Here is a 22,939-nt window from a genome sequence, read left to right on the forward strand (position 1 = left end):
TGCGATACACGATCTGATCCGAATAGATCATTTCCCGAATGGTTAGGTCTGCCGATCACCTTGAGGCTGATCATCGACAAATACGAAAACTTATGGGCACTGACATCACCACATGATGCACGTGAGCGTATCACCACAAGACGTTCACTCGCCGATGCTGGCGCAAAGCCAGCAGATGAGATGTCACCCCTCGACCACTCCCAGGTTGTGGGCTACGCGTGGTGGGGCACGTTACTAAATCGGGGGTGTTCTCAGAGACACCCTCAAACACAGCTGCGTTGGAAAAACTTCTGCAAAACCATAGCGTTCCCCCCCTCCTGTCTCACAGAGAGAGCCTTGCGGAGATGACCAGGTCGCCTAGCGGGTGCAACAGAACTAGCGTACGTTGACGGAAATACGACACTACAAGGGGACAGGAGATCCACATCTCCCTGGTCCCTGCTCAACATCGGAAAATCGTGTGTGAAACCGCAGTTGGAAGGGCATCCAGACAGCAATCCTTCAAAGGCTGGAAGATGCGGTGCCGTTTGTTGGACCACAGAATTATCAAAGGTCCGCTGCCAGCGTTGCGCAGAGCTTGATCATCACCATACCGTGTTGTGCGATACATCCATCACGGGCGAGGGGCCATCAACGCGTTTCTTGGCTGCAGAGGACCAGGGTGCACCGGCACCGGGTGCACTGCTAGAAGGTGATAACAGTCCCGCCATCATCACAGAGTGTCCTTCGGCGTCATCACTTGTCCTCACGCGTGGTAGCAGCTCGAAAGGCGCCCCAGTCGGGTACCACGCTTGGCTCTGTGTTTGGCTGGTAGTCTGCGTCTCTCCATCAGCAACAAGCTCTAACAGCTGCAAGAGAGAAACAAGAACCATTGTGGCTGGAGGCGCTACTGGAATCACTTGTACCGTAACACACACCGGCGGCAATGGTATGAACTGAGGGCACTCCAATTTTGAATGACCACACGACTAGAGTAGTTCGGCTGCCGTGTGTTGCGTAGCGTGTGACACCGGAAGAACTTCCCCAACTAATAAATATGGGAGAATCTGAATCCCTGAATCGTATGGGAGAGATGTTCCCCCCACCTGACTGAAGGCCTGTAGGTATTCCGTGCTCGGCAGCCGATCTGCGTCCCGGCAGTAGAGAGTGACGCAGTCCGTGGCTCACATGCTGCACTTGCGGGACAACACCTTACCTCCTTCGCAACATGCATGAGAAGATCCTTCCTTAGTTTCCCTGCCTGTCCCTCCCTGATGAGGTCCAAAGCATTCACAGCTTGCCTTAGCCGTGTCCCGGCTTCCTCAAGGCAGCCACGGCACTCGCCTACTTCCCCCGTACCACCGTCGTCATGCTGCCCATGCATGATGGGCACAGAACAGGCCGCAGTGCCTACACCTCCATCCCTCGCATGCTGCTGGGCCAACAATTCTTGGACAGGAGAAATTTCGTGATCACCTGCCAAGCCACCGCTGGCACGCAACTCTGAGAAAGCAACCTTCCTCCTGTCTCCGTTTAGTTTGCTGTGGTGGGGTTCGGCCGCATCACCATCCTCTCTAACCCCGTATCCTTTGCCTCGGTCGCGGTCGCTGAATATGCGTAGATGAAACGGTAAACTCGTAATGTCTGCTGCGGATTCACGACTACTGTCTACCAGAATGCTTGTGCTGGGCGTGAAGAGATCTGCTGGAGACGGTCCACTGTCCATCACAGAATCAGTGTAAACGTGGGACGCCTGAAACCCTGCCAAGTTACCGGTGACTGGCTCGAGAAACGGAGAATGCGGTTTCGGCGGCAGGGCGCGTGCGTGTCCATACTCTCCTGCCGCGGGGTCGTCAGATGAGGTATCGCTCCACGCATGTGCCCCGCTCTCGCACGCTCGCTGGATCCATTCCCCTCCACAGCATGCCATCTCCACGGAAGGCATCCCCTCATCCTCTGTCATCTCATGCTTGTAGTTTGAACCCATAATAGCTGCTGTGCCCTCGCATGTGCTGTCCGCACTTTTTCGGGAGGTGCTCAAAGACCTTGAGTAGCTCTGCTCCGACCCCTGCTGACTGCGTCTGAAACTGGAGGATAAAGGCAGCTCCCCTTCGCTATTCGCCCGTGTGACGGCGTACGAGTGGTCCGACGTCAGGTGCCCCATCTCCATGCAGCTCTCGTCCCCTTGCACTGTGCTGCTGTATGGGCTGGGAGAAACTACGGCGGATCCCAGATATCCCAGCACGTCTCTCCCAGCTGAGCCTTCTTCCGAACCGAGCTCTGCCAGCTTCTTCCCGTAATTCTCTTCGATCCGGTAGTCCCCGTTGGCCGTCTCGCCTTTTGTCGCCAGAACTTTGTTGGCCTGTAGCACCATCATGGCGATGAATGCAGCAGTGTTCCCTATTGTGGCACAGCGGTAAGCGGATTCGTCTTCCTCTGCGGGAGGGGCTCTCGCGGATATATCCGCATTAGTGCCTGGAGTGGCATTTGACCGTCGAAGCACCTCAGCTATCATTCTCTGGCACTTCTCTGATCCTTTATCATTGACGGAGCCCCGAATAACATGCTCGAGGTCCTGGAAATCGGCGACACGGACAGAAGCCTCCGCCGTTACAAACTCCATGAGAGCAGAGCTGTCGACCATCTGACGCCTGTCATCCCAGGCCACACCGATGTTGTCACAAGCGAAAGATGATGACCTGGCAGGCGGCGGTGGTGGCTGCCTCATGTGCATGGGTGCGGACGCTCCGTATATAGAAGCAAACGCGGATTCACCCGCGGAGGGAAAGTTGGCAGCATTCTTCATTAAGTTCCGGCAGGTGAACAAGCAGTTACTCGCCACCTGCTGATAATCTTTCTTTGACGGTCCTCCTCGTGCACGTCGTGAGACCGCTTTACCTTGGCCTCCAACGCATCCTTTCAGCACTTCGCTAAGCTTTCCACTGCCGCAGGTGGATTTCTGCCCGGGAGCGTTCACCTGAACCACCGTTATTCCTGGGTAGAAGACCTGGACTGCAGCATGTTCACATGACAGAAAATGCAAAACTGGCAAATCGCCACAAGCGACACCTGGTCTCTGGTCTCTTCAGCTTGTACTTTGTGCATCTACTGTGTCAGGACGACATTCGCATGGACTGACCTTCGATGCCTTTTACCAAACCGAGCTTCAGCTTCGGGGGCTTCCTCCTTTCTTTCGCGTTGTGCGTCTTCCAACAGTAGTATACACCACACCTAGAAGTTTCGTAGTCCTCGCATTCCTCAGTCTGCACACCAGTGTCACACTCACAGAATCGCCGGCACTAGTTAGAGGCAAGGATGAGAAGATCTGGGGCTACCTCATGGATAAGGGTGTCATCGAGATCGTGCACTGCGAAGGGGGAGAGACGTGCATGACTGCAATGTTTGTCGAGGACATCCGCATATCTCTCTGTTCGTTCGCTGTTCTGCTGCCCGCTTACCTTGTACAGCAGTGGATGGTATACAATCTCATCTCGAGAATGGGAAAATGGGCAGTTCTGACCGCGGGGGCAAGGTACGGCGGTGATGCTCCCATCAGACACGATTACATTGCTACAAGCCACTGGCAAGTATCGTAGCAGAGCTACTGTCGTCGGGTGGCGATCGTGCCCAGAGTTTCTTTGTTGGTGGTAAGCCCCCAGTGGGAAGAATGGCGGTCGTCTTGTCCACACCGAACTGTGGCAGTACTGGCAGCGGCTGAAGACAGCGGCAACGGAAGGGAGACAGCGTCGCCCACATTACTTCAAATTCATAAAGCACTCGCCCTGCGTCTACTCTACTCTTGGATCCCTTACTATGTAATGGGCCGTGGAAGTGGCAGTGCTTACTCGAGACCAAAGCTGCACGATCCCTGAGCAAGACGGAGACATGCTTTCGTCCGGAAGCGTAGCAGGTCGTCTTCGGTCAGAAGAGGTGCGCATGCCATCGTCCTTGCAATATATTTGAGTTCGCGTCAATCGGCGCCCCGGACACGCGCTCCCTGTGGATGGTGCAGTCAAATGCATAAGCCGCCTGCTTTGTTCCTTACAAGCATCCCGACGTTTTACAACACTTGAGTTGCGCAAGTATGTTTCTCTTTAGAAGGCAGCCCGTAACTCGTTCTCATTTTAACGCATCTCCCGAGGGGAAAGGAGCCTGGCAAATTCAGTGCCCTGTGGAGCCTCGTTCGCCTGCCACGGCTCGCCACGCCTTTCCCGGCTGATCACGCAAGCATAATGAATACGGCACGGGTTCCACGAGAAACCTCATTCCTCGTCGGTGTTGCCAGGACACACGCTGCTTCTTCTTGCTTTGCGGATGGAAACTGTAGCTGGAAAAAAGAATGACCTCCGCGCTGACTTCGGGCCTCAGCTCGTTATCCTTGAGCAAGCGGTGAAGTATTTATCAAGTATGCGAGAGAGGCCTGCCTGCTCGGCGCACTCAAACCCAGAGGACGACACAAGATTGAGCCGAGCACAGGAACAGTATACGGGTGTTTATCACATACTCAAGGCGCCGCATGCCTGCCCGTAGATTCGTGTCTGCACGATGGCGCAACTTCCGAGAAGGGCAAAGCACGCTGCTACAGTCGTCCTCATCTGACGGCGTCTCGCGAGCGGACGTGACACAGGCTGACCCCTATATTTCCGCAGATCGGTCACAGTCAGAACAAGATCCCCGACTTCCATATACGACACGAATGACAGATTTTCAACATGTATAAAGGTGACAGTGGGACCACGAAGACTGGAAAAACGCCATCTGTCTCAAGGCTGCTGAGGTACTCGTTGATGTAGCGGTCTCTTAGAGACGATGGCCCTGTGTACTGCGCACACCCGCACTTCAGACACACTGCGTGCACTGTGCAGATCAGTTGACCGTCCACGACGTACACACTCTCGCGTCCGGTCAATGACAGTTCCCTAAACCTTAGTTACACAAAGTTCAACCGCAAGTTGAGCGGTGGACACCTTCTACACGCGTGCAAAGTCTTCCCTCTGCCGATGAGGCACAAAACTGATGTACTGTTCCGCTTTGAAGCTTGCGCTGCCAGGTTGATAGCCACCCCGTGGCCAGGCGTCTCAATGATTGCCACCATGGACGACGGCAGTGGCCAGTTTCAGGTTCGGCGACGTCCGGTTCCGCTGCCGCTTGCTGACCCGTCGGCGTCTCTGGCGCTGGAAGTGATGTCACGAGGGGACGGTTGCACAGGATTGAACGACGCGCAACGTTCCGGTGCGGTTTGGTGCGGTACGAAGGGGGGTCGGAGAGGAGCGGTGGCAGGGGTTCATCAGTCCCTGGACCGCAGGGTAACCGACGTCTCTGGCCAGGCGGAAGCCGACGCTTTCACTGACAGACTCCGGTTCTCCCCTGTTCTCCGGGGTCCGGCGTGAGAGACGCCGAGCGACCGAGAGCAAGAGGCGCCGGCGCTGCGAAATCCGGTGAAAGATTCCGTGACGCTTTCTCCGCATTCTTGTTAAACGGTGACTGAGAACTCCAGCCAGCCCGATTGACACACATTTACTGGAGAACAACCGATATCAGTGTGTCCTCTTTGGGGCCGGGGTTATACTGACGGTATAGATGCCCAAAAAGCACATGGAGATACGCTGATGCCCATCAAATCTGCAGTCAGAAGCGGTCCAGCCAAAGCCGCAGAAGGCATCGAGCGCACTATCTGTTGTTTATAAGGGACCATGGCACAAAATGGTCGTCTGCGCCCATCTTCCTAGCAACCATGGAAGCCAGAACATCCAGAACAGCTTGTGTCATCGTGGCGCATGTGAGTGCCCATCCGTGTGAGACAGGGAAGTGGTCAACAACGCTGACCAGGGTTTATTCGCAGAGCACTGTGTGCGGCGAAAGACAGGCCAGCATAAAACTGTGAACGCCAGACAACGGGTGACTAAATGCGATGGGAATTAGTGGCAGCATCCTTTGTAAGTTGTCCACGTCGTGTGCCGGCCACCGTCCTTGTTGTAACCCGGAGGGAGAGGGGGTTGAACATGTCCACGACCAACCGTCGGCTGAGTTGCGGCGATCTGAAATGTTCATGCCGCGTATTCACAGGCTACAGTATAATCAAGCCCACAGTCGGAGAGGACGAACAGAAATGTAGTCATGAGGACAGCGAATGACATATTCAGTCAAGGCAATCGGGGATGAACAATTAGCGGGGGCCGCGGAGAAGACCTTGCTGGTTGCCCTCTTACGATTGAATCGAGTGCAGCGGAAGAGCAAGGTTTAGCGATGCAAAAGGGCTTTGCCCCTTCATGCCATTGAATTCTCGACTCGCGAGCGAAGGCAGTGGCGTGGTTTACGGGTGACGGTTCAAGTTGGACACAATACGACCGCGGGCCGCACATAGAGGGAGTCACAGCAAGTGCTGACCGGTTCTACTACATGACAGCAACCTCTGTCGTGAGGTGTCTGGCCGCTCCACAATTAGTTGTGATGGTTACTAAATGCCTGTTGTATGGACAACGAGGCCTTGCACACTTCACAGTCTTGAACAGTCGGCCCTTGTGATTCCGTCGGATAGGTTGTAGGACATGATCTGATCTGTTCGACGGTTGCTCTTCAGAGCTGCTCGGTTTTTCGGAGATTTTTCCTTTCTGAGCTCAGGGCCGCACTCTTAGAAGCCTGTTCGCAGAATGGGCACCCGCCACTTTTCCAGTCGCTCGTAAGATGGAATACGCGGTGAAGCAGCAACACGGGTTCCAGTGCTCGGCATGCTGCCCCTTTCAACCCTTTAAACTTTCCAGTCTCCCACCGCTTCACGAAACAAAACTATGCAAGCTTGCAGGCGACCTTGGAGTCATTCACCTTTCCCGCTTCCGGCCCTTGAACTAGACCCTTTTTGGGCCAAAGCGGTGGGCATAGCTTCACACACTCGCTGGTGTGTCGAAGAGCTTGGGGACCCCAAGATCCACTAGTTGTTAGGCCTGATGCTGCGTAGAAAAGGCGAGTTCACGTCGGCATATTTGTTGTCAGTTCTCAAGTACGGCGTGGCGTACCGCACTTTGCCCCGAGATGCAATCAGACATCTGTCACAGACGCTAGTTGTGTGCCCCTGCGCGGCAAGTTCATGCACGTTGTATAACGCCGCGCTAAAACCACCCGCCACGACCAAATAAATGCTATTATTTCAGGATGGACCTAGTAAGGGACAAGCAATGTGCTTCTCCATGAGAAGCGTGAGATCTTGGCGTCCGGCTACCGCATGCCTCACACTCCAACCTCGAAAGCTGCGCGGCCGCGGATCGGGACGGGGCTGCAGCCAGCATGTCCCACCGTTTGTGCAGGGCATCTGGAGATGGCGCTCGCTCGTTCTGTGCTCAGGTGACCAAAATAACTATTGACTACGCAACATACTTGGGAACAGTGGCCTCGAAAGACATCTATCTCCGAAGTAAGTTCTTACGCGCTATAAAGCATCTTCTCGTAGCACGGAGGCCGTGGTTTCCGCTGGAAGAAACCACATGTGTGGATTTACAAGGGCACTGGCGGTTCAGGTTTTCGCAGGAGCCTCTGCTGCGAAGTTGCATGTATTCTTCACTTTTTTTGTCGTGGGTTACAGTCGCTCCTAGCACCAGTGCTGTCACACCGAGTCTGTTTATTTATTCCTCTTGGCAATACCATCGTAGGCTTCGCGGGATGTCTGCCTTCCACCGATCTCGCGAACCTTTTCCGTGTTTCCTGATTGCAGGCTGTGAAGCTTTCACCTGATCGCTTCCTCCCGCGGTGACGCGCGTTTGATCTCGCGCGTTAGCACCTAGATGAGGACTTGTGTTGCTCACTCGCGTAACGTAGGCAACCATGGAGGAGATGCGAGCGCAGCTTGCATCCTTGATGGATAGCATCAAGGAGCAGCCCACTGATTTTACCGATCCGGAAGTATGCAAGTACTTCTTGACTGGGCTTTGCCCCCACGATCTGTTCGAGAACACGGTACGTCCTCACACTTGTGTCATGCTGGGGTGTTTAAGTTGTAACTGTCCTTCCGAGGGTTGGGTGTATCGGGGAATCTGGCAAAAAGGCGCACATATACCAGAGTTATTCTCCTCTCCTCCACGCATTCGGGCTCGGGCTTTTTTGCGGCACCAGATGTGGCCGCATGTGGGAGCTGCAGCGTGAAAGCAGGGGGATATTCGTTCACATTCCACCATGGGCGCCTGCTTCTAGCCTCATTGCCTGGCTCGGCGAGTGGCAGCCGGCGCTTTCACCGCCAATGCACGAGTGTCGTTGTTTGGTTTTTGGCATGTATCTTCTTCAGGAAACGGGCCTCTACATCAAAGGCTACGTAAGTTACCGGCGCGCCACTGCTAGCACTGTGGCTTACCTGCTAGGTCTCCGGTCCCTTCATTCCTGACTCTCCGCCTGAATTCTCCCTGCTTCCGCCTATGTGGCACGTGGTGTGCATATGTCATTTTTACAGCGGTTCTCACTGGGGCCCTGCAAGAAGACTCACAGTGAGGATTTGCGAGCCAGATACATGGAAGCGAGGAAAACGAGACGCTACGGATATGAAGAGTTGTCTATCCAGATCGTCAAACAACTCATTGAGGAAGCGGAGAGGAAGGTGGAAAAGGGACAGGTGAGGCCTTGTGCTCTGGCTGGTGCACAGTGAGGCATTGGGAGAATCTGGGATACTCCATGATCAGGCTGTCACCTCTCTCTTCTGTCGTTGTTCCACCGTATTCAAATGTGTGTACAATGCACGAATTGCCTAAGGATAGTGTACTAGACGCGCGTGTCGTCAGCAAGCCCTGGTGGCTACAAAGGGCCTCGCTGGTGGCTTTTATGTGCTTGCAGATGCGAGTTGATGAGAAAGACGTCAGCAAGTCTGAGCATGTCCGGCAGAGGCTGTTGGCGGAGATCAAAGCCCTAGACGATGACATTGATGAGAAGATACGGCGGGTAGGTTGCAAGAGGTTGTATGCCTGAGTACGGGACGTGGCATACGCTTTAGTGTTTGCGAGTGTGTACGCGTCTAGGCTCGATAACGGCTACTCCAGGTGGGGGCGGTCGGTACAGCAACGCCACAGCACGTGGAGTGACTGTATTCAGCCTGAGAGGAGCTGAGTGATGCTGGAATAAAGTTTATGGTGATACAAACTGTTCAACAAACAGGAAATCCACGGGAATCAAACGCGGACGACATATATTCGGTGCGCATCGAAGATAGCGTCCACTTGGCCGGACTCACGTACGGCTAAGGTATCATGTTTTTGGAAAAACATGATATTTCCATTTCCGTGTTTGCTATGATGCGCATGACGAACACAGGTCTGCCCTTTGCACATTGTGTGCCTTCCTGATCTGCTTTTCATGTGGATGCTGTACCCACAGATGGACCAGCTCACAGAACAAGGCGACCATGATGAGGCGTCCAACTTGGGAGAAGTCGTTGCCGCTCTGCAAGTGAAACGCTGCAAATTGTTATTCAAAGGCGTGGACGGCCCTCCGCAGAAGCTTCGCCCGTGCGATGTTTGCGGCGCGCTACTCTCTGGTAAAATACAGACCCTTAGACACGACTGCTCGATTCCTGCTCTCGGCGCGAAATAGGCTGCACACGAAGCGCAGTGAACCCAACAAATGGATGGGGGACCGAATGTGGATTTTAAGGGGTTGTGGGTCTCTCTGGTTGCAGCCTCTAATGTTGGAAGCCACAGGTCTTGCCTTTGACTCTTATTGGGGAAAAATCTGCACTGCCTGGCCTGTGCACATCATATTCTGGGGTGCTGCCCCCAGTCGTGATGTGATCAGTAGATGATATGCACCCGGATCGAGTCGTATATAAAGTAGCATGAGTTTAGGGGACGTAGTTCTGCACCTCTGTGGGTTGCGTGTGGCTCCTGTATCTCGATTGTACACGTCTAGCCACAGAAGAGGCATGGGGAAGGAAGACGGTCAGTTTTTTTGCTGTGCGTGTTTCTCATTCAGTATTCGATTCCGACAGGCGCCTCGATGAGCACTTTCAAGGTCGCATTCACGTGGGCTTCCAAAAGCTCCGCAACATTTTGAAGAAGCACCTTGAATATATCGCATCCGCGCCACTGCCCGACTCGTCTCTCAGGCCGCAGTCAATGCCGTCGGGGACACTCTCGGTGAACGCAATGATAGCGGTCAACCAGATCAACTCCCAGCCTCCCCGACGCCTGGATCCTGACGCTGTCGCAGCTATAGCTCGAGCGCAGGTTCAACAGCATCAAGGGACGCCGCAGCCCCCGCCCCCCCCAGCGCCGCCAGCACAAGCCGCAGCTGTAGTGAGCACTCCTGTGCCGCCGGCACCTCCCGCAGCTCCTGTTGAAGCGTCCGAGAAGAGGGGAAGAAGTCTGAGTAGGTCCCCAGATGATAAAAAGACCAGCAGCAGTGGGAGAGATCATGACAGAAAGAAAAAGAGTCGAAAGCGGTCACGCTCACGATCGCACTCGAAGAGCCGAGATAGGAAGAAGAGTAGCAGCAAGCACAAGCGGCATCGGACCAGCAAAGAAAGCAGTAGGGACAAAGGTAAGGACAGAGAAAGGCACAAAAAAAGCCATAAAGAAAAGCATAGACACAAGGGAAGCAAGAGCAAGAAGTGATGCGAACTGTAAATATCGTCACTGTTCCCTTCCGAAGCGTGGTCTGTGAACTGAATGGTCGTAGACGTCTTTTTTGCGAGTTCTGTGGCAGTGGCTGACGGTGCCTCCGGGTCTATTTTTCGTGGAGCAGTCTTCATTTTGTCAAGAAAATAAATCGGCAACTTTTTCAGGTGGCGGCTGTCTAGTCGGTGACACCTCAATACTCAATGTCAGGCAGCGGCATCTTCCGCGGTTGACGACACCCCGCTTTGATTCGTATACTAGTGACAACAGATCAGCTTTTTACCCCCAGGAAACACTGAAAAGTGTACTGTAGATTGCTCTCGCGATGTATCCCTAACGCAAACCAACTGCTTACCCTTACACGCGTACGAGATCCGGCGCCTCCGTATGCACATGCACATGGTGGTCGCTGTGAGCCCACAAGGAACTACGGATCTACTTGAAACTATTGCAATCATGCCACCATGCATATCTGGTGCGTGTGGCGCGGGTGTGGAGAGAATCTTGCATTTGCAGCACAAGGCCACAGCTACTCGCCTGACGAGAACTGCACGTGTACCCCCTCGGTATCTCTGCAACTATGCAATACTTCTTATTTTGGATACGTGAGTCACATCTGCTGCCGGGATTCTGCCACACGGCCGCGTCGGAACAAACCTGGCGGGGCCTCAACACACTGTATTCGTCGCCATTGCGACGATAGGCAGCAGTCGGAGAGCGAGCTGCGGGCGGGCAAACAAAACCGACTAACCGGGCTCGCTCTCACGGCCAAACGGCACATGAGGGGTGCCGCACGTCTGCGTACAAACACCTTAGAATGGAAATGCGTAGAGACTAGGGACAAAACATTGACTTTAGGTGAGCATAAGTGACATGTTTATCCCAGGCATCTGCAAAGGAATGAAGACAAGTCACATGTGATGGCTGGAAATGACGTTACCCGCATGACAGATGAGACTGAGGAAGCCATCCCTCCCTGATACGGAGACGAAAAGGCCGCGGAGTAGCACGAGATAAGCTTGCTTGAGTCCCTGAAGGCGAGCACTTGGCTATTTCATTGGGAGGGCAAGAGTTGGCCGGCGGTGTCCTGCACTCGCGATGCTGCCGGAATCCAACGCAGTCGGTCAGTGCGCCAAACTGCTAGTCAAGGGGGGAGCCGCAGTCCATAACCCCTATGGCGGGAGTCTCGGAGATTGTCCTCCCCCGCCTTGGCTGGTGGAGCTACCGGACAATGCTTCTTTCCGTGACTTCCCGATGTCCCCATACCTTCGTAGGCAGCCCTTCAAGAGTCTTTTGAATTTTCACCACTTTCGTCTGTGGAACGGGTCGCATTGTAACTAGAGCGTCGTTTCGACTTCGCACGCGCATCGAGACTGGATCGCCCATATTAACACTGTTTACGCGGCGTCCCGGTATGCGAGGCGCTACCTAGTTTTTTTTTGTCCTTTTCTCGGAACAAATTCCCCCCAAGAATCTCGACAGTGTGCGAAGCGGGCATGTGAAGCCTGGCCTGCTCGTATGCAATTGAAGAGTGAGCGGCCGGAGCTGTGTCTGGGACAGGATCCACCAACCGTGCGCGCCACTACCCCCTTAAATGGCTGCGTCTTCTCGGCACTAGCGTGGGGTTCAGTCCTGCCAGTCTCCAGAATTCGACTTCTTTTCCGCTGTACGTTGGTCTTTTTTTCAATGTTGCGTGCGGCATGTCGTCCGTGCATCGGTATTCGGGCATTCCTACGCGCAAACTCACATCATCGCTGGTGGGTCGGCTACCCCCCTGCCTTTCTCCGGCAAGACACACGCGGTCAGTCTTTACTTCACAACGTCCTCGCCGCGTGTTGCACCCACTTTCCGAGCATCTGCAACGCAACAACGCTATATTGTCTAATCTATACTAAATCGTCGTTTCTTCTGACTGCGCTCTCTCAAGGTGCCGCTCCAAAGAGGGGGTCGACGCTTGGACCTCCCGGCGGGCATCACGTCGATACGAAGGCAGTAGCATTGCTGTTATGAGTCTCCCGCCTCTTATTTTGTGGCATCACGCCGTTGAAGCAACTTACGGCCGAATAGTGTAAGAGTTTCACTCTTGCTCAAGACACAATGATGGCCTCGCGGCCATTTCATCAATCTCTGAATTCTCAAAATCTAGCCGCTCCCGATCCATCTCTGCTGTACGAGTCTCCCTCGAATCTTCGTCACAAGTCTCGCCAGTCTGCAGAATCATGTGGAGATGAAGACGAGCAGCTTCCCTCAGAGGCATCAGCAGCACCGTCTCGGGGTCGATGTCAGCAGGGTCCCCCGGTGCCGCGAGGCGGCGATGGCTTATCCGGAGAGCGTTCCACCAGGTCCCTTTCAGCAGACCGAAACCCTGACAGGGCGCCCAGCATGGCCAAGAATAATCGGGAAATGCTTGGGAAGGACAGGCCAAAACAGCGCTTTCTGAATATTTTCGACGACGAATGGAGTACCGAAACGAGCTCCGTGGACCTCCAGAGTGAGAGGGTAGCCCCAGCTTCCTCCGGCTTCGGTAGTGCGGCAGAGGTGGTTCCGCGGGACACCAGGCCCCGTCAAACATATCGAAAAGGTAGCTACGACTCACTCAACCCTGGTTGCATCCAACGTACCAGGAACGGCAGTACTGCGAAAGCGGGGCAACGAAGAGCACCTGTATATTATTCTGAAAGCGCGGCAACGAGTGATGTGCGGGGCACCTGGGCAGCCCGCGGAAGAAAGCGGTTCCCGCACTTACTGCACTCTCCATCTCAAGACATGGATGAAGAGAGCACCGGCAGCGATGAAGAGGATGACCGTCTCCACTGGAAAGGGTGGCGCAAGTTGCTTGCAGAGCGCCAAAGAGACCTTGAGCGTCATATGGAGCAGCAGCGGGAGCTCACGAAGCAAAATGATGCGAGAGAGGTGGAAGCGGAACAGATGCCAACTCGCACCCGAAAACCAATTAAGGAGGGTGTTGGCTCCAGTCATATAATGGAGACGGAGGAAGACGGCGATGAGGACCCACTCGGCATAAAAACGCGACAGGCATTCCCGACACGGTAAGCTCTGTCCACATATACATCATTCGATCGCGCTGGCCGTGGGTCGCGTGCGAAAGTTATCGGGTTTCGTGTGCTACGAAACTGTTGTTTCAGGGGACGTTCTGCCCTGCCTGCCGGAGCGCGCCCGCAACCCGACTCTGACCACGGTCCAGTGCATCCTTTCATGGGCACAATGAGGATGCCACCATCCGTTGGACAGTCTGCTCCTGGACCTCCCAACACTCCAGGAGCTACACCCTTCTACGGGCCACCATTCGTTCCCCCTGCCCCCTTCTACCCTGGATGGCCCCCTCCCTATTATGCGGCAGCAGTCGCGGCGGCCGCCGCGGCAAGGAAAGGTAAGAACTCTCTCTGTCATCACTAGGTGTGTGTAGTGAACCCGGAGAGCCGGAGGCACGCGGTGGATATCTCCACAAGCAGACGGAACAGCGGCTGGAGGAGCGTGACTGCTCATTTCGTCTGCGTTTGGGTTGTGGCTGTGGCTCTGGACGTCGCGGTGTGCATTCCTCGTAGGCAGTGCGTGCGTGTATGCCGTTTTTTCAGTGGGAGAGAAGGCGGGAATTACAGGACAAGAGATGATTCAGGAACTGAAAAAGACTCTGGAGGAGACACGAGACGTCATGAAAAAGAAAGAAGAGGTAAGTAAAGCTCGCAGTCCGTAGAGGAGTGTCCTGATTGGTATGGTCATATGGCAGCCCATGGCGCGAACAGTTCCGCGACGCGGGACTATTGTTTCATCTCTTCTGTGGTAGAACGCGGGATGTCACACCATGCGCTTCGCTTTCATTTGGGTGTGTTTTTCGCGAGCAGGAGGCGAAAAAAGCCTTAGAAGAAGAGGAGAAACGACACAGCGCGGAGAAGGAAGAGCTGGAGAAACAGCTCGCCGAGCTGGTGAGACAGAGTGCCACTTGAGGCTATCATACTCTCCGAAAACCAGCTAGACAATCACAACAGTGCACCTGACTGTGTGTGTAAATATGCTTAGCGGGAATCGAGTGAGCAGCGAGCGCGAGAGCTTGTCGGGGCGGAGCTGAAGCAGGGTGAGCTCGAAAAGCAGATCAAGATGCTTCGTGAAGAGTTCGACATTTTGACGCGCGTTCACAATGAGCTAAAGGAGCAATTCGGTCAGGAGAAGGAAGGTCTCATTAACGAGAACAATAATCTGACGGTACGTTGTCCAATATTCAATACTCAAACAAGAGAAGTTCAGTCGTATATACTCCTCAGAAAAAGGTAGTTTATGTAAACCTAGATCTCCCATTTTAGCGAGTGCCGGAATTTCCAAGGTGCATCTGGCTGAAAGCACGAGGGGCGTGCAGTTGAGCCTCATGCGTGGGTGTTGCGCGCAGACAAAGGTACAAGACTTGGAGAACGACCTAAGTTTTTCAAAAGATCAACTTCTTGTTGCGCGTGAGAGTCTCATCGCGGCAAGGGCCAAGCAACAAACTGCGACAGAGGCCCACGAGCAGGATTTGAAGACCCTTCAGGTGAGGATGGATGCGCTACGCGCTGCATCTGCTCAGTAGCCTAATTCATCGTGGCGGTGACGATGAGGCATGCTACACAGATGATCAGTTAAGCGTTGTTTGGGGTTTGTTTATTCAGGAATATCGACGCGAAAACGAAACTCTGAAAGAGGATATTAGATACTTGAAGACGCTGAACACGTCTCTCAATGAAAAGGTGCAGCGTCTTTTGAATGGCAAAGCGGAACGAGGAAACGACGGAGAAGTTTCGACGGCCACTCGACTTCAGAAACAATGCGGGTTTCCACCACATGTGGATGCAAAGAGATTAACCCGGCCGTGTCCCCGGGGTCTCTTCCCTCCAGATGCAAATGCGCTTCAACAACTCTTTAGTCCTCAAGTCCAACAGCGACTGCTCAAAGATCGTCAGAAGGAGAGCCTTGCCGCAGGAGACGGTCTTGGTGTTAAGGTAAATAACTTCTAGAGGTCTCACGGCTTCTGCAGATCCCGGCAGTGAACTTTTTCGCCGATGACGCGGAACTTCTGGAGTATATTGTTGGTCAGTTGCTTCAAAATGTTGCGTGTTTTGCAGGAGGCAACTTTCAGTCTCCCTGGCACGGCCCAGGGGGCAACGCCGACGAGCTCAGCAGCGCCGGAGGACGGTCACTGTATTCCAGACTCCTCATCGATGCTCTCCCAAAGCCCACGGACACCCTTTCCCCCAAGTGAAAACAGAGGGGCTCCGCGAGCGCACAAGTTGTCGTCCGTCGAGATGCGTTTCCTTGCTCACCTGCATCAGCGCGGGCAAGTGGGTGGTCAGTCCGTAGACCACGACTTCAGTAGGGCAAGACTGGCACCATTGCCTCAGGCAGATATGCTTATGCGGAATCTGCCGATGGAGGCAGATGGACCACAGCATGTCGGGGCATTTGGTCGAGGAGGCGCGAGTCGGGCTCGTTGTCCTCGGCTTCCTTCAGTCAACAGCCCAGGCAGGGGTGGAGATTGCCTGTCTGCTTACCAGGGAAACGCGCAGTATTCTTCCGGTGCTCGGCCTCCACTGTTCCCTTCTTTGCCGTTCGCTGACAAGGTACCGACTGATGGCTCGGTCATGAGCGACGGTCACCGGCAAATCTTGAAAGATCCCTTTTCCCATATGAGCCCACTGTCGTCGAACCCTGGCGTATCTGCGTTGAGCACCGAGAGCGAATGTGCTTTCCCCGGATCCCCGAGTTCGAAGCCTTACATCTGCAGACCCAGTGTCATCCCATCTTCATCCCAGAGGCCGGCCGCGCCTGCAAAGGTATGCGGTGTGAGTCCTCGAGCTTCTCCCACATCCGTTTCAGGCGCGGCTTCTTTCCCCGGCTCCGGCGGACCGAGCACCCTGAACAGCGCTAGAACTCAGTGGCTTCTGCAGCGCGTATCGCGGATTTCGAGGCTTCACGGCCTGCAGAACATACAGGATAAATTGAAAGACTTCCCGCCTGCGCTGCTTGCTGCTGCGAGTGTGTCCTCGAAAACTGTGGGAAGTAATGTTACTGGTGACTCTGACGAAGGCAAAGAGGAGACAAGCTCCACCCACGACGGCGAAAACAGAACCAGAAGAGCGGGGAAATCCGAATCCGGTGACTGTTCCATCAATAACTGAGCCCCAAGTATATGATTACTGATCTACATAGAGCATGCGGTTTGCAAGACTACAGTAACCTGTTGTTGCGTATGATCGTTATTCGAAGTTGTTCACGCTGACAGTCCCTGCATCGAACCGTCGCGTTCGACCGCAATTAACGGATAGTCTTCGGTCCTATTCGCCGCAAGCATTCCAATTATATTTGTTAAGAGCGCACATCGGCCGTCGGCTTAGTCTTGTGGACCATTATTCTGTGCTGAAGGAATTGTATCGTTACTATGTCCGTGCTGTCTACACTCATTCTTGACGGTTACGACGTCATGTTGCAGCGTCCGCTTGATCACCTTCCTCTGAATAAGAGACTCACGTTCATCAATAAATGCCCCCCGCCAAGGGGGGAACGACCACCCGCCCGTGCCGAGAACCTCGTTTTTGAAGTAATATTGGACTGGACCAGCTTAGAGCCCACCCGCAACGAGAGGATATTCGCCTGGCCCAGCATCAGGTGTACAACAACGGCAACTGCTGTGCCTCTCCGAGTTCTGCAAAGCATTATTTCCGTCTGTCCAATTTTGCTTGTTATTGAACGGTGACTAGACACCGCCCAGGGAAACAGTTATACAGCCCGGTTGAAGTGCAACTGCTATGAGGAATTCGAACAATCCATCCAGCTAGTTCCACATCTAGGCGCCAGGGATGTGGCACACGAAGTACGAAGCGCGCTACACAGCTCGTCTTCGCGGCTCATCGGGCATACCCGCCTGTAATGCATCCGAGGCCCCTGGCCACGGCCATGGCCGCCATATTTAGTACACCTACAGAGCGTAGGGGTTGCCAGACATTTTTTTAACAGGACAGATTGAGGCCATGTATTTTCATGGGTCAGAGGGCGACAGTGTATGTACATTCAAGCATGCGGTGACCGTCTGACGCTTGGCATCTTGATGGTGCGCGTAGGAGCACACCGGTAACCCAAGGAGCTCCTCGTAGTCTAGTAGCTGTCTGTAAAGTAACAACAATGAGATTGCTTCAAGGAGTTACCTGTTTCGCTGTGTGCTTCAGCCCCGCGATTGCGGCACTGAATCATACAGAGCAGAAACAGGCCGAAAACGCGGCTCTCAATGAGGAGGCATTTCTGATAGCGGAGGCATTAGAAGAATCCCTTTTTCAGAAACCTCATTTCAAAGTGGAGCTGACAAATCGCTATCAAGAAACGGGCCTGAAAGAGTTTATATCGCGTCTGCTCGAGCATCATGGAGCTCTGATCAACGGAAAACACCATGCCGCTCAGAAGGCGCACCAAGAGCTACTTAATTTCCATAACAGCCAATACTTCGGGAAAATTGAGGTTGGGACTCCTCCGGTTCCATTTGTTGTGGTGAGCTGTGCAACGGCTTTCTGCTGGGCACCGTAACCTTTTCATCGCCCCAACAAGGTATTCGATACGGGCTCCTCCAATCTCTGGATCCCAGCCTCCGACTGTAAAAAGTAGGGCGCGCTGCGCAAATTAAGTACAACAAGCGTTAAAGGAATCAGACACCCCCCTAACACGCAGCGGTGGTTGCGTGTCGCACACTCGTTTTGATCCCAAAACGTCGTCCAGTTACCTCCCGATAAATGCCAGAAATGGAGATCCGGCAATTGCGTTCATTCAGGTATTGTACAATCGGGACTGGTGTGCAGCAGGAGGAATATCGTGTGGGGGCAGTATGGGACAGGAGCATGTGTTCTTCGGATGGCGAAAGATACGGTGTCAATAGGAGGCATGTAAGGGCTCTGCGCCGTCCATTTTTACTATTCGCTCTGACATCCTCCACAGAGAGGTGCGAAACCAAACCGTCGGACTGGCCCTCCAGGGTATGTCATTTAAGGAAAGAGGCCACGTTTACAGCTATGGGAGCGGCTGCAGAGTCCACGCATCCCTTTGCTGATTTGCCATTCGACGGCCTCGTCGGCCTGGGCTTTCCGGATGTCACGGGAGAGGAGGGCCTACCACCGGACGCTCTGCCGCTCGTGGACTCAATGATGAAACAGGTGAGCTAGTCTGAACTTCACAACGTTAGCTCGGAAATGCTGGCAACGGCTGCTCAGAAACTACTTAAACGAAATGTGTTTGCTGTCTATATGAGTGAAGACCTACACCAGTGAGAAAGAATCATATAGAGTATTCTAAGTCTAAACATCCTCCGGTGACGAATATTCCCATTTCTATTCAGGCCAGGAGAGATAACGGTAGGCAGAGGCTCCCGGTTTCGAGGCGGTGGAATCCTGACTTGGAGCTTGTTCAGTTTGGTTCAGTGAATCCTCGATATACATTCGAGGGTCACAAGCCTCAGTGGTTTCCTGTGATATCCCTAGGTAAGACATCATGGAACGGAGTGATGAACACGACCACTGAAGCTCTTTACATGCCAGATTACTGGTGCGAAGAGATCCCTCCCAACGGGCATCGCTCTCCTGAACTGGCCCCCACACTCTTATAGGGAAGTTGGCGTCCATGGGCTCCGCCTCAACGGAAAGTCTCTTGGATTTTGCGAGCATTCACGTTGCAAAGCCGCAGTCGATACGGGTTCAAGCCTGGTAAACACGTGTGCGGCGCATTCCTTGCAAAAAACCCCCATATTGGCCGGCCCAGATCACTGGTCCCTCGGAAGTCATAAATCCGCTTCTGAAGTCGCTAAACGTGGCTGAAGATTGCTCGAATAAAGATAGCCTTCCAACCGTACGAGCGTATGCAAAAGCAGGGCATTTATCCCCGCTGCCCATATTCCCTGCGACCAGGTCACGTTTGTATTAGAGGATAATTACGGGCGTCTTGTTAAGTTCCCTCTGAAACCAGCTGACTTTCTGGTCGAGGAAGTTGACTCCGTAAGTGTTCCGTACGATCACAGGACCGTGCAACGGATGTATTAATCCCACCTCCGTGCAGCGAGGAAAATCCATTTCATGCGCTGCAGGTTTCATGCCAATGGTAAGCAGGCCGGCGCTGCACACAAGGTTTTCCTGCTGAACAATGCTGACTGCTTAGGATGTACCCGCTCCTCGTGGCCCTCTTTTTGTCCTTGGAAATTCTTTCATCAGAAAGTTCTACACCATTTTCGATCGAGACCACATGGTAGGCTCCGCGCACCTTCACCCCACCAAACGGACTGAAAATCCTTTTTTCTTTGATAGATGGTCGGATTCATGAGGTAGAACCGACACGCGGCCTTGAATACGCAGATCGTCATGCTTCTAGGTTCGACTATACTCTTGATCGTCAGAGCCAACCACCAGGGTAGCACTGACTGAAGTGAGATGCCGGAGATGTTGCAAACACATTTTACCGCACACAGGAAACGGCCCATCACTGAAGGCCTCGTCCGCAGAGTCCTACAGCCTCTTCGGTGTAGTGATTCTGGGTCTCCTCATGTGCTTCACAGAGAACCACATAAAAAGCTGTAAGATACTCAGTAGCGCTTGCGGGATTCGCCATGACCCAACTATTATCAGGATCCTTGGTGCTTGAACTCAATCGACCACCTCGAGTGATTCTCCCTGAAGACATGTCAGCAACGTCAAATATACAGCCCTTTCGTGTTATGACCTGCACACATGATAATATAACAACGCTCGTTTCGATTCCATCTCCAACCTTTCACTACGAACTTACGTATAGGTTAAAGCGTCTCCGGCTCTTCTCCGGCTCATGAGCAATTTGTTCATACATGTCATGCCTCCACCTTGGCTCTTGCCTGCCACCTGGGCACAGAAAACGGATGATACCACACTTGCAGCTTGCAAAGTTAAAGGCTCACCGCAGCCACGAAAGGCAAAATCTACTGCAGGAACATTTCAGGAAATCTGCAGCTTCTCCTGACTTACTTCTTTCATTCCTCGAAGCCCTAAGCAACGGTCTTGGAATTGACGGTACCTGGCGGACACAAGCGAGACGAATCACATTTCACGCATATGCAAGCGGCGACTCGGATATGCAGCCACAACCTAATGGCGAATAGTGCCATGACTCACCTCGTGACCCCTTGCCAGAGTGCACGTGGCATTCGACCTAACTACAGTGTGTGGCCGCTGGGGGAGGAATGGTGGCGGACGGGCGAGACTACCGGGCGACGGAACCCCGCCACCGCCATCTTGATAACCCTGACGCAGCTGTCCGGAAAAAGCACGTGGCCTGCTCGTGGCGTCATACAGACGCCCCACAGGGAACGGCGGCCTGAGAAACCCGGTAGAACACACGTGATCCGGCCGCGGCCTCCCGCGTGACACCATAGGCTCGCCCAACCTGCCGCGACCGAGTAGCTCAGTCGTCGCTCGCTGTGCGTCTCGCATGTTCAGACCCCGTAGCACAGCATCATCGCGGAATACCCTCCGATTGTGGCCCATCTTCTCTCGCAGGGACTCGCTTCCTCTGGTGCAGTGAGCTTCAACAGCAGACCCAGAAGGATCGCCTTCGTCACTGCGCATGGCGCACGGTGCTCCCGGCGCCAGCGCGCGGCGTTCATGTGGGCCACGCCCGACCCCTCCGAACGCGCGGTTCATATCCCGTAGGTCTTGTTGCTCTGCCTTCCGCTGGTCATGCAGGTCTCTGACTGAAGCTGTTCTTTCACACACCGTGCCACTCTTCGCCGACGAACGATGGTCCTGAAACGCGGCAGCCTCCGCCACCGTGGTTGGCGGAGCAGAAAGTGACTGTCTGTCGAGTGCGCTTTCCGTTTCATCCGCCACCAACCCCGGATCCCGCGCTTTCGCTGCCGACTCGTTTTCAGGCCCGGGTGATACACCCTTGCCGGCTGTCTGAGGAGGGTCGCCCTCGTCCGGGTGCGATACCTCCTGCATCAGAGCTTCCACGCCGGCGTTCGGTTCGTACCCTTCTCGGGCCTTCGAATGGCGCGACATGCAAGCCACACCGCCGCCAGAGCTCCGCTCTTCAGACTCGACACGCGGTACGCGCCGACTGGTATATGGGGACTTAACTGCTGGCGCTTGACGAGGAGAGCGACTTCTTGAAAGGCGGAGTTCGCCCTCGCATTGCCTCTCTTCTGCTTCGACATCTTTCATACATGCTCTGGCAATTTGGCCTTCCCGGTCTTCCGTAGAATCAGTTCTCTGAGGCAACTCACGTGAAAAATCCCTAGGACTTTTCTCGGGACGACGTGGACGGCCCTCCCGTGTTCCTGGCTTCTCACTTGCCACTGAATATGACGATCCGATATGACATGCTTCTTGCGATTCGCTGCGGCATCTCTGTACAGTCTGTTCAGCGGCGCGACGAAAGGATGCTCGACTGCCGATCGTTGCAATGGCAGGCGCGGCCTTGCTTTTCGTAGGGCCGTGAAGCCTCTCTTCATTTCCTGCTTTCCTGTGTCGGGAGTATGGAGAACCACTTCTCCCTCGATTGCGACCATTCGACCATGACACGGGCGCCGAAGACTGGGCGGGAGAGCGGTATCTCCTCCTCGTGTCTCGTCGCGCTGGATACGGCGATGCACGACGGCGTGACCTCGACCGTGATCTGTAAAAGTAATCTGTGCCTCGTTTGGCATCCGCTGAGTATTGATCGTAACGCCGCCTGGTCCCGGTGGGGCTGCGCACATCGTCTGCTGGCCTATACCTGTCCCTGCTCCCGAAGCGTCCCTTGGGCTCCGGCGAATTCCTCCTGTTACGATATAAACTCCGGCGCTCGCTCGCTGGAGATAGGCTCCGGTCATGCCGAGAACCACCAGGCAATCGGCTTGCCTTTTCGCCCTCGCGGTACCTCATGGTTTTTCCTTGACGCTCCACACGACCGTGTCTACCTTCACTGCGTTATTGCTGCGGCCAGTAGCGTGCAGCGCGCGTTGCCGACCCAGGATCCGGTGTCTGCTCGGCCGAAGGGTCAGACAAGCTAATCTACGGACGTAGTCGACAAGGGCAGTGCTTCATATGTAGATACAATTATGACCAGAAAGACAGCACATGGCACATCTACACGGAAAACGACACTGGGGACAGAGCCACCGGGCGTGAACGCAGTTGCCACAGATAAGAAAATGCCCCTGTTGCACTGGCATTACAAGTCGGCTCCGTCTCACGCTTCGACGAACCGTCTTAGCGCCCCCGCCTACAGCATCAAAGCCTCGCCTCAATCTCGAGAGAACAGCCAAAAGTAGCGATGAAGAAATACCATCGGGAGAACAGGACGATGGTCGGCCTCACGACTTCGCATGGGGAGACTGCATGTGACGAGTA

At 54.2% G+C, this 22,939-nt stretch overlaps 5 protein-coding genes across 5 annotated transcripts; 3 read left to right on the top strand and 2 right to left on the bottom strand.

Moving 5' to 3' along the window:
• Positions 1–584: 584 nt before the first annotated feature.
• BESB_001280 (uncharacterized protein) lies at positions 585–3,922 on the bottom strand (the record flags this gene model as incomplete). Its single annotated transcript, XM_029358883.1, has 5 exons — positions 585–848; positions 1,196–2,991; positions 3,119–3,242; positions 3,438–3,693; positions 3,825–3,922. 5 exons carry the CDS (start codon positions 3,920–3,922, stop codon positions 585–587), a joined length of 2,538 nt encoding a protein of 845 aa, XP_029221795.1.
• Positions 3,923–7,794: 3,872 nt separating this feature from the next.
• Positions 7,795–10,562, top strand: BESB_001290 (putative U1 snRNP-associated protein; the record flags this gene model as incomplete). Its single annotated transcript, XM_029358884.1, has 6 exons — positions 7,795–7,926; positions 8,252–8,278; positions 8,414–8,572; positions 8,791–8,895; positions 9,328–9,487; positions 9,922–10,562. The coding sequence occupies 6 exons, from the start codon at positions 7,795–7,797 to the stop codon at positions 10,560–10,562; spliced, it is 1,224 nt and encodes a 407-aa protein (XP_029221796.1).
• A 2,100-nt stretch (positions 10,563–12,662) lies between these two features.
• BESB_001300 (uncharacterized protein) lies at positions 12,663–16,729 on the top strand (the record flags this gene model as incomplete). The annotated part of the gene is made up of 8 exons (XM_029358885.1): positions 12,663–13,615; positions 13,712–13,956; positions 14,162–14,256; positions 14,429–14,509; positions 14,604–14,786; positions 14,968–15,105; positions 15,224–15,553; positions 15,677–16,729. 8 exons carry the CDS (start codon positions 12,663–12,665, stop codon positions 16,727–16,729), a joined length of 3,078 nt encoding a protein of 1,025 aa, XP_029221797.1.
• Positions 16,730–17,729: 1,000 nt separating this feature from the next.
• On the top strand, positions 17,730–19,901 carry BESB_001310 (putative aspartyl proteinase (eimepsin); the record flags this gene model as incomplete). The annotated part of the gene is made up of 15 exons (XM_029358886.1): positions 17,730–18,086; positions 18,147–18,199; positions 18,267–18,366; positions 18,420–18,478; positions 18,531–18,568; positions 18,621–18,745; positions 18,803–18,855; positions 18,928–18,943; positions 19,000–19,069; positions 19,127–19,133; positions 19,195–19,291; positions 19,347–19,433; positions 19,493–19,579; positions 19,641–19,682; positions 19,740–19,901. 15 exons carry the CDS (start codon positions 17,730–17,732, stop codon positions 19,899–19,901), a joined length of 1,353 nt encoding a protein of 450 aa, XP_029221798.1.
• A 458-nt stretch (positions 19,902–20,359) lies between these two features.
• BESB_001320 (uncharacterized protein) lies at positions 20,360–22,419 on the bottom strand (the record flags this gene model as incomplete). The annotated part of the gene is made up of 4 exons (XM_029358887.1): positions 20,360–20,452; positions 20,723–20,924; positions 20,994–21,817; positions 21,898–22,419. The coding sequence occupies 4 exons, from the start codon at positions 22,417–22,419 to the stop codon at positions 20,360–20,362; spliced, it is 1,641 nt and encodes a 546-aa protein (XP_029221799.1).
• Positions 22,420–22,939: the final 520 nt, after the last annotated feature.

The sequence above is a fragment of the Besnoitia besnoiti genome, chromosome I, assembly GCF_002563875.1.
Source record: "Besnoitia besnoiti strain Bb-Ger1 chromosome I, whole genome shotgun sequence".
In the NCBI taxonomy this organism is placed as follows: Eukaryota; Apicomplexa; class Conoidasida; order Eucoccidiorida; family Sarcocystidae; genus Besnoitia; species Besnoitia besnoiti.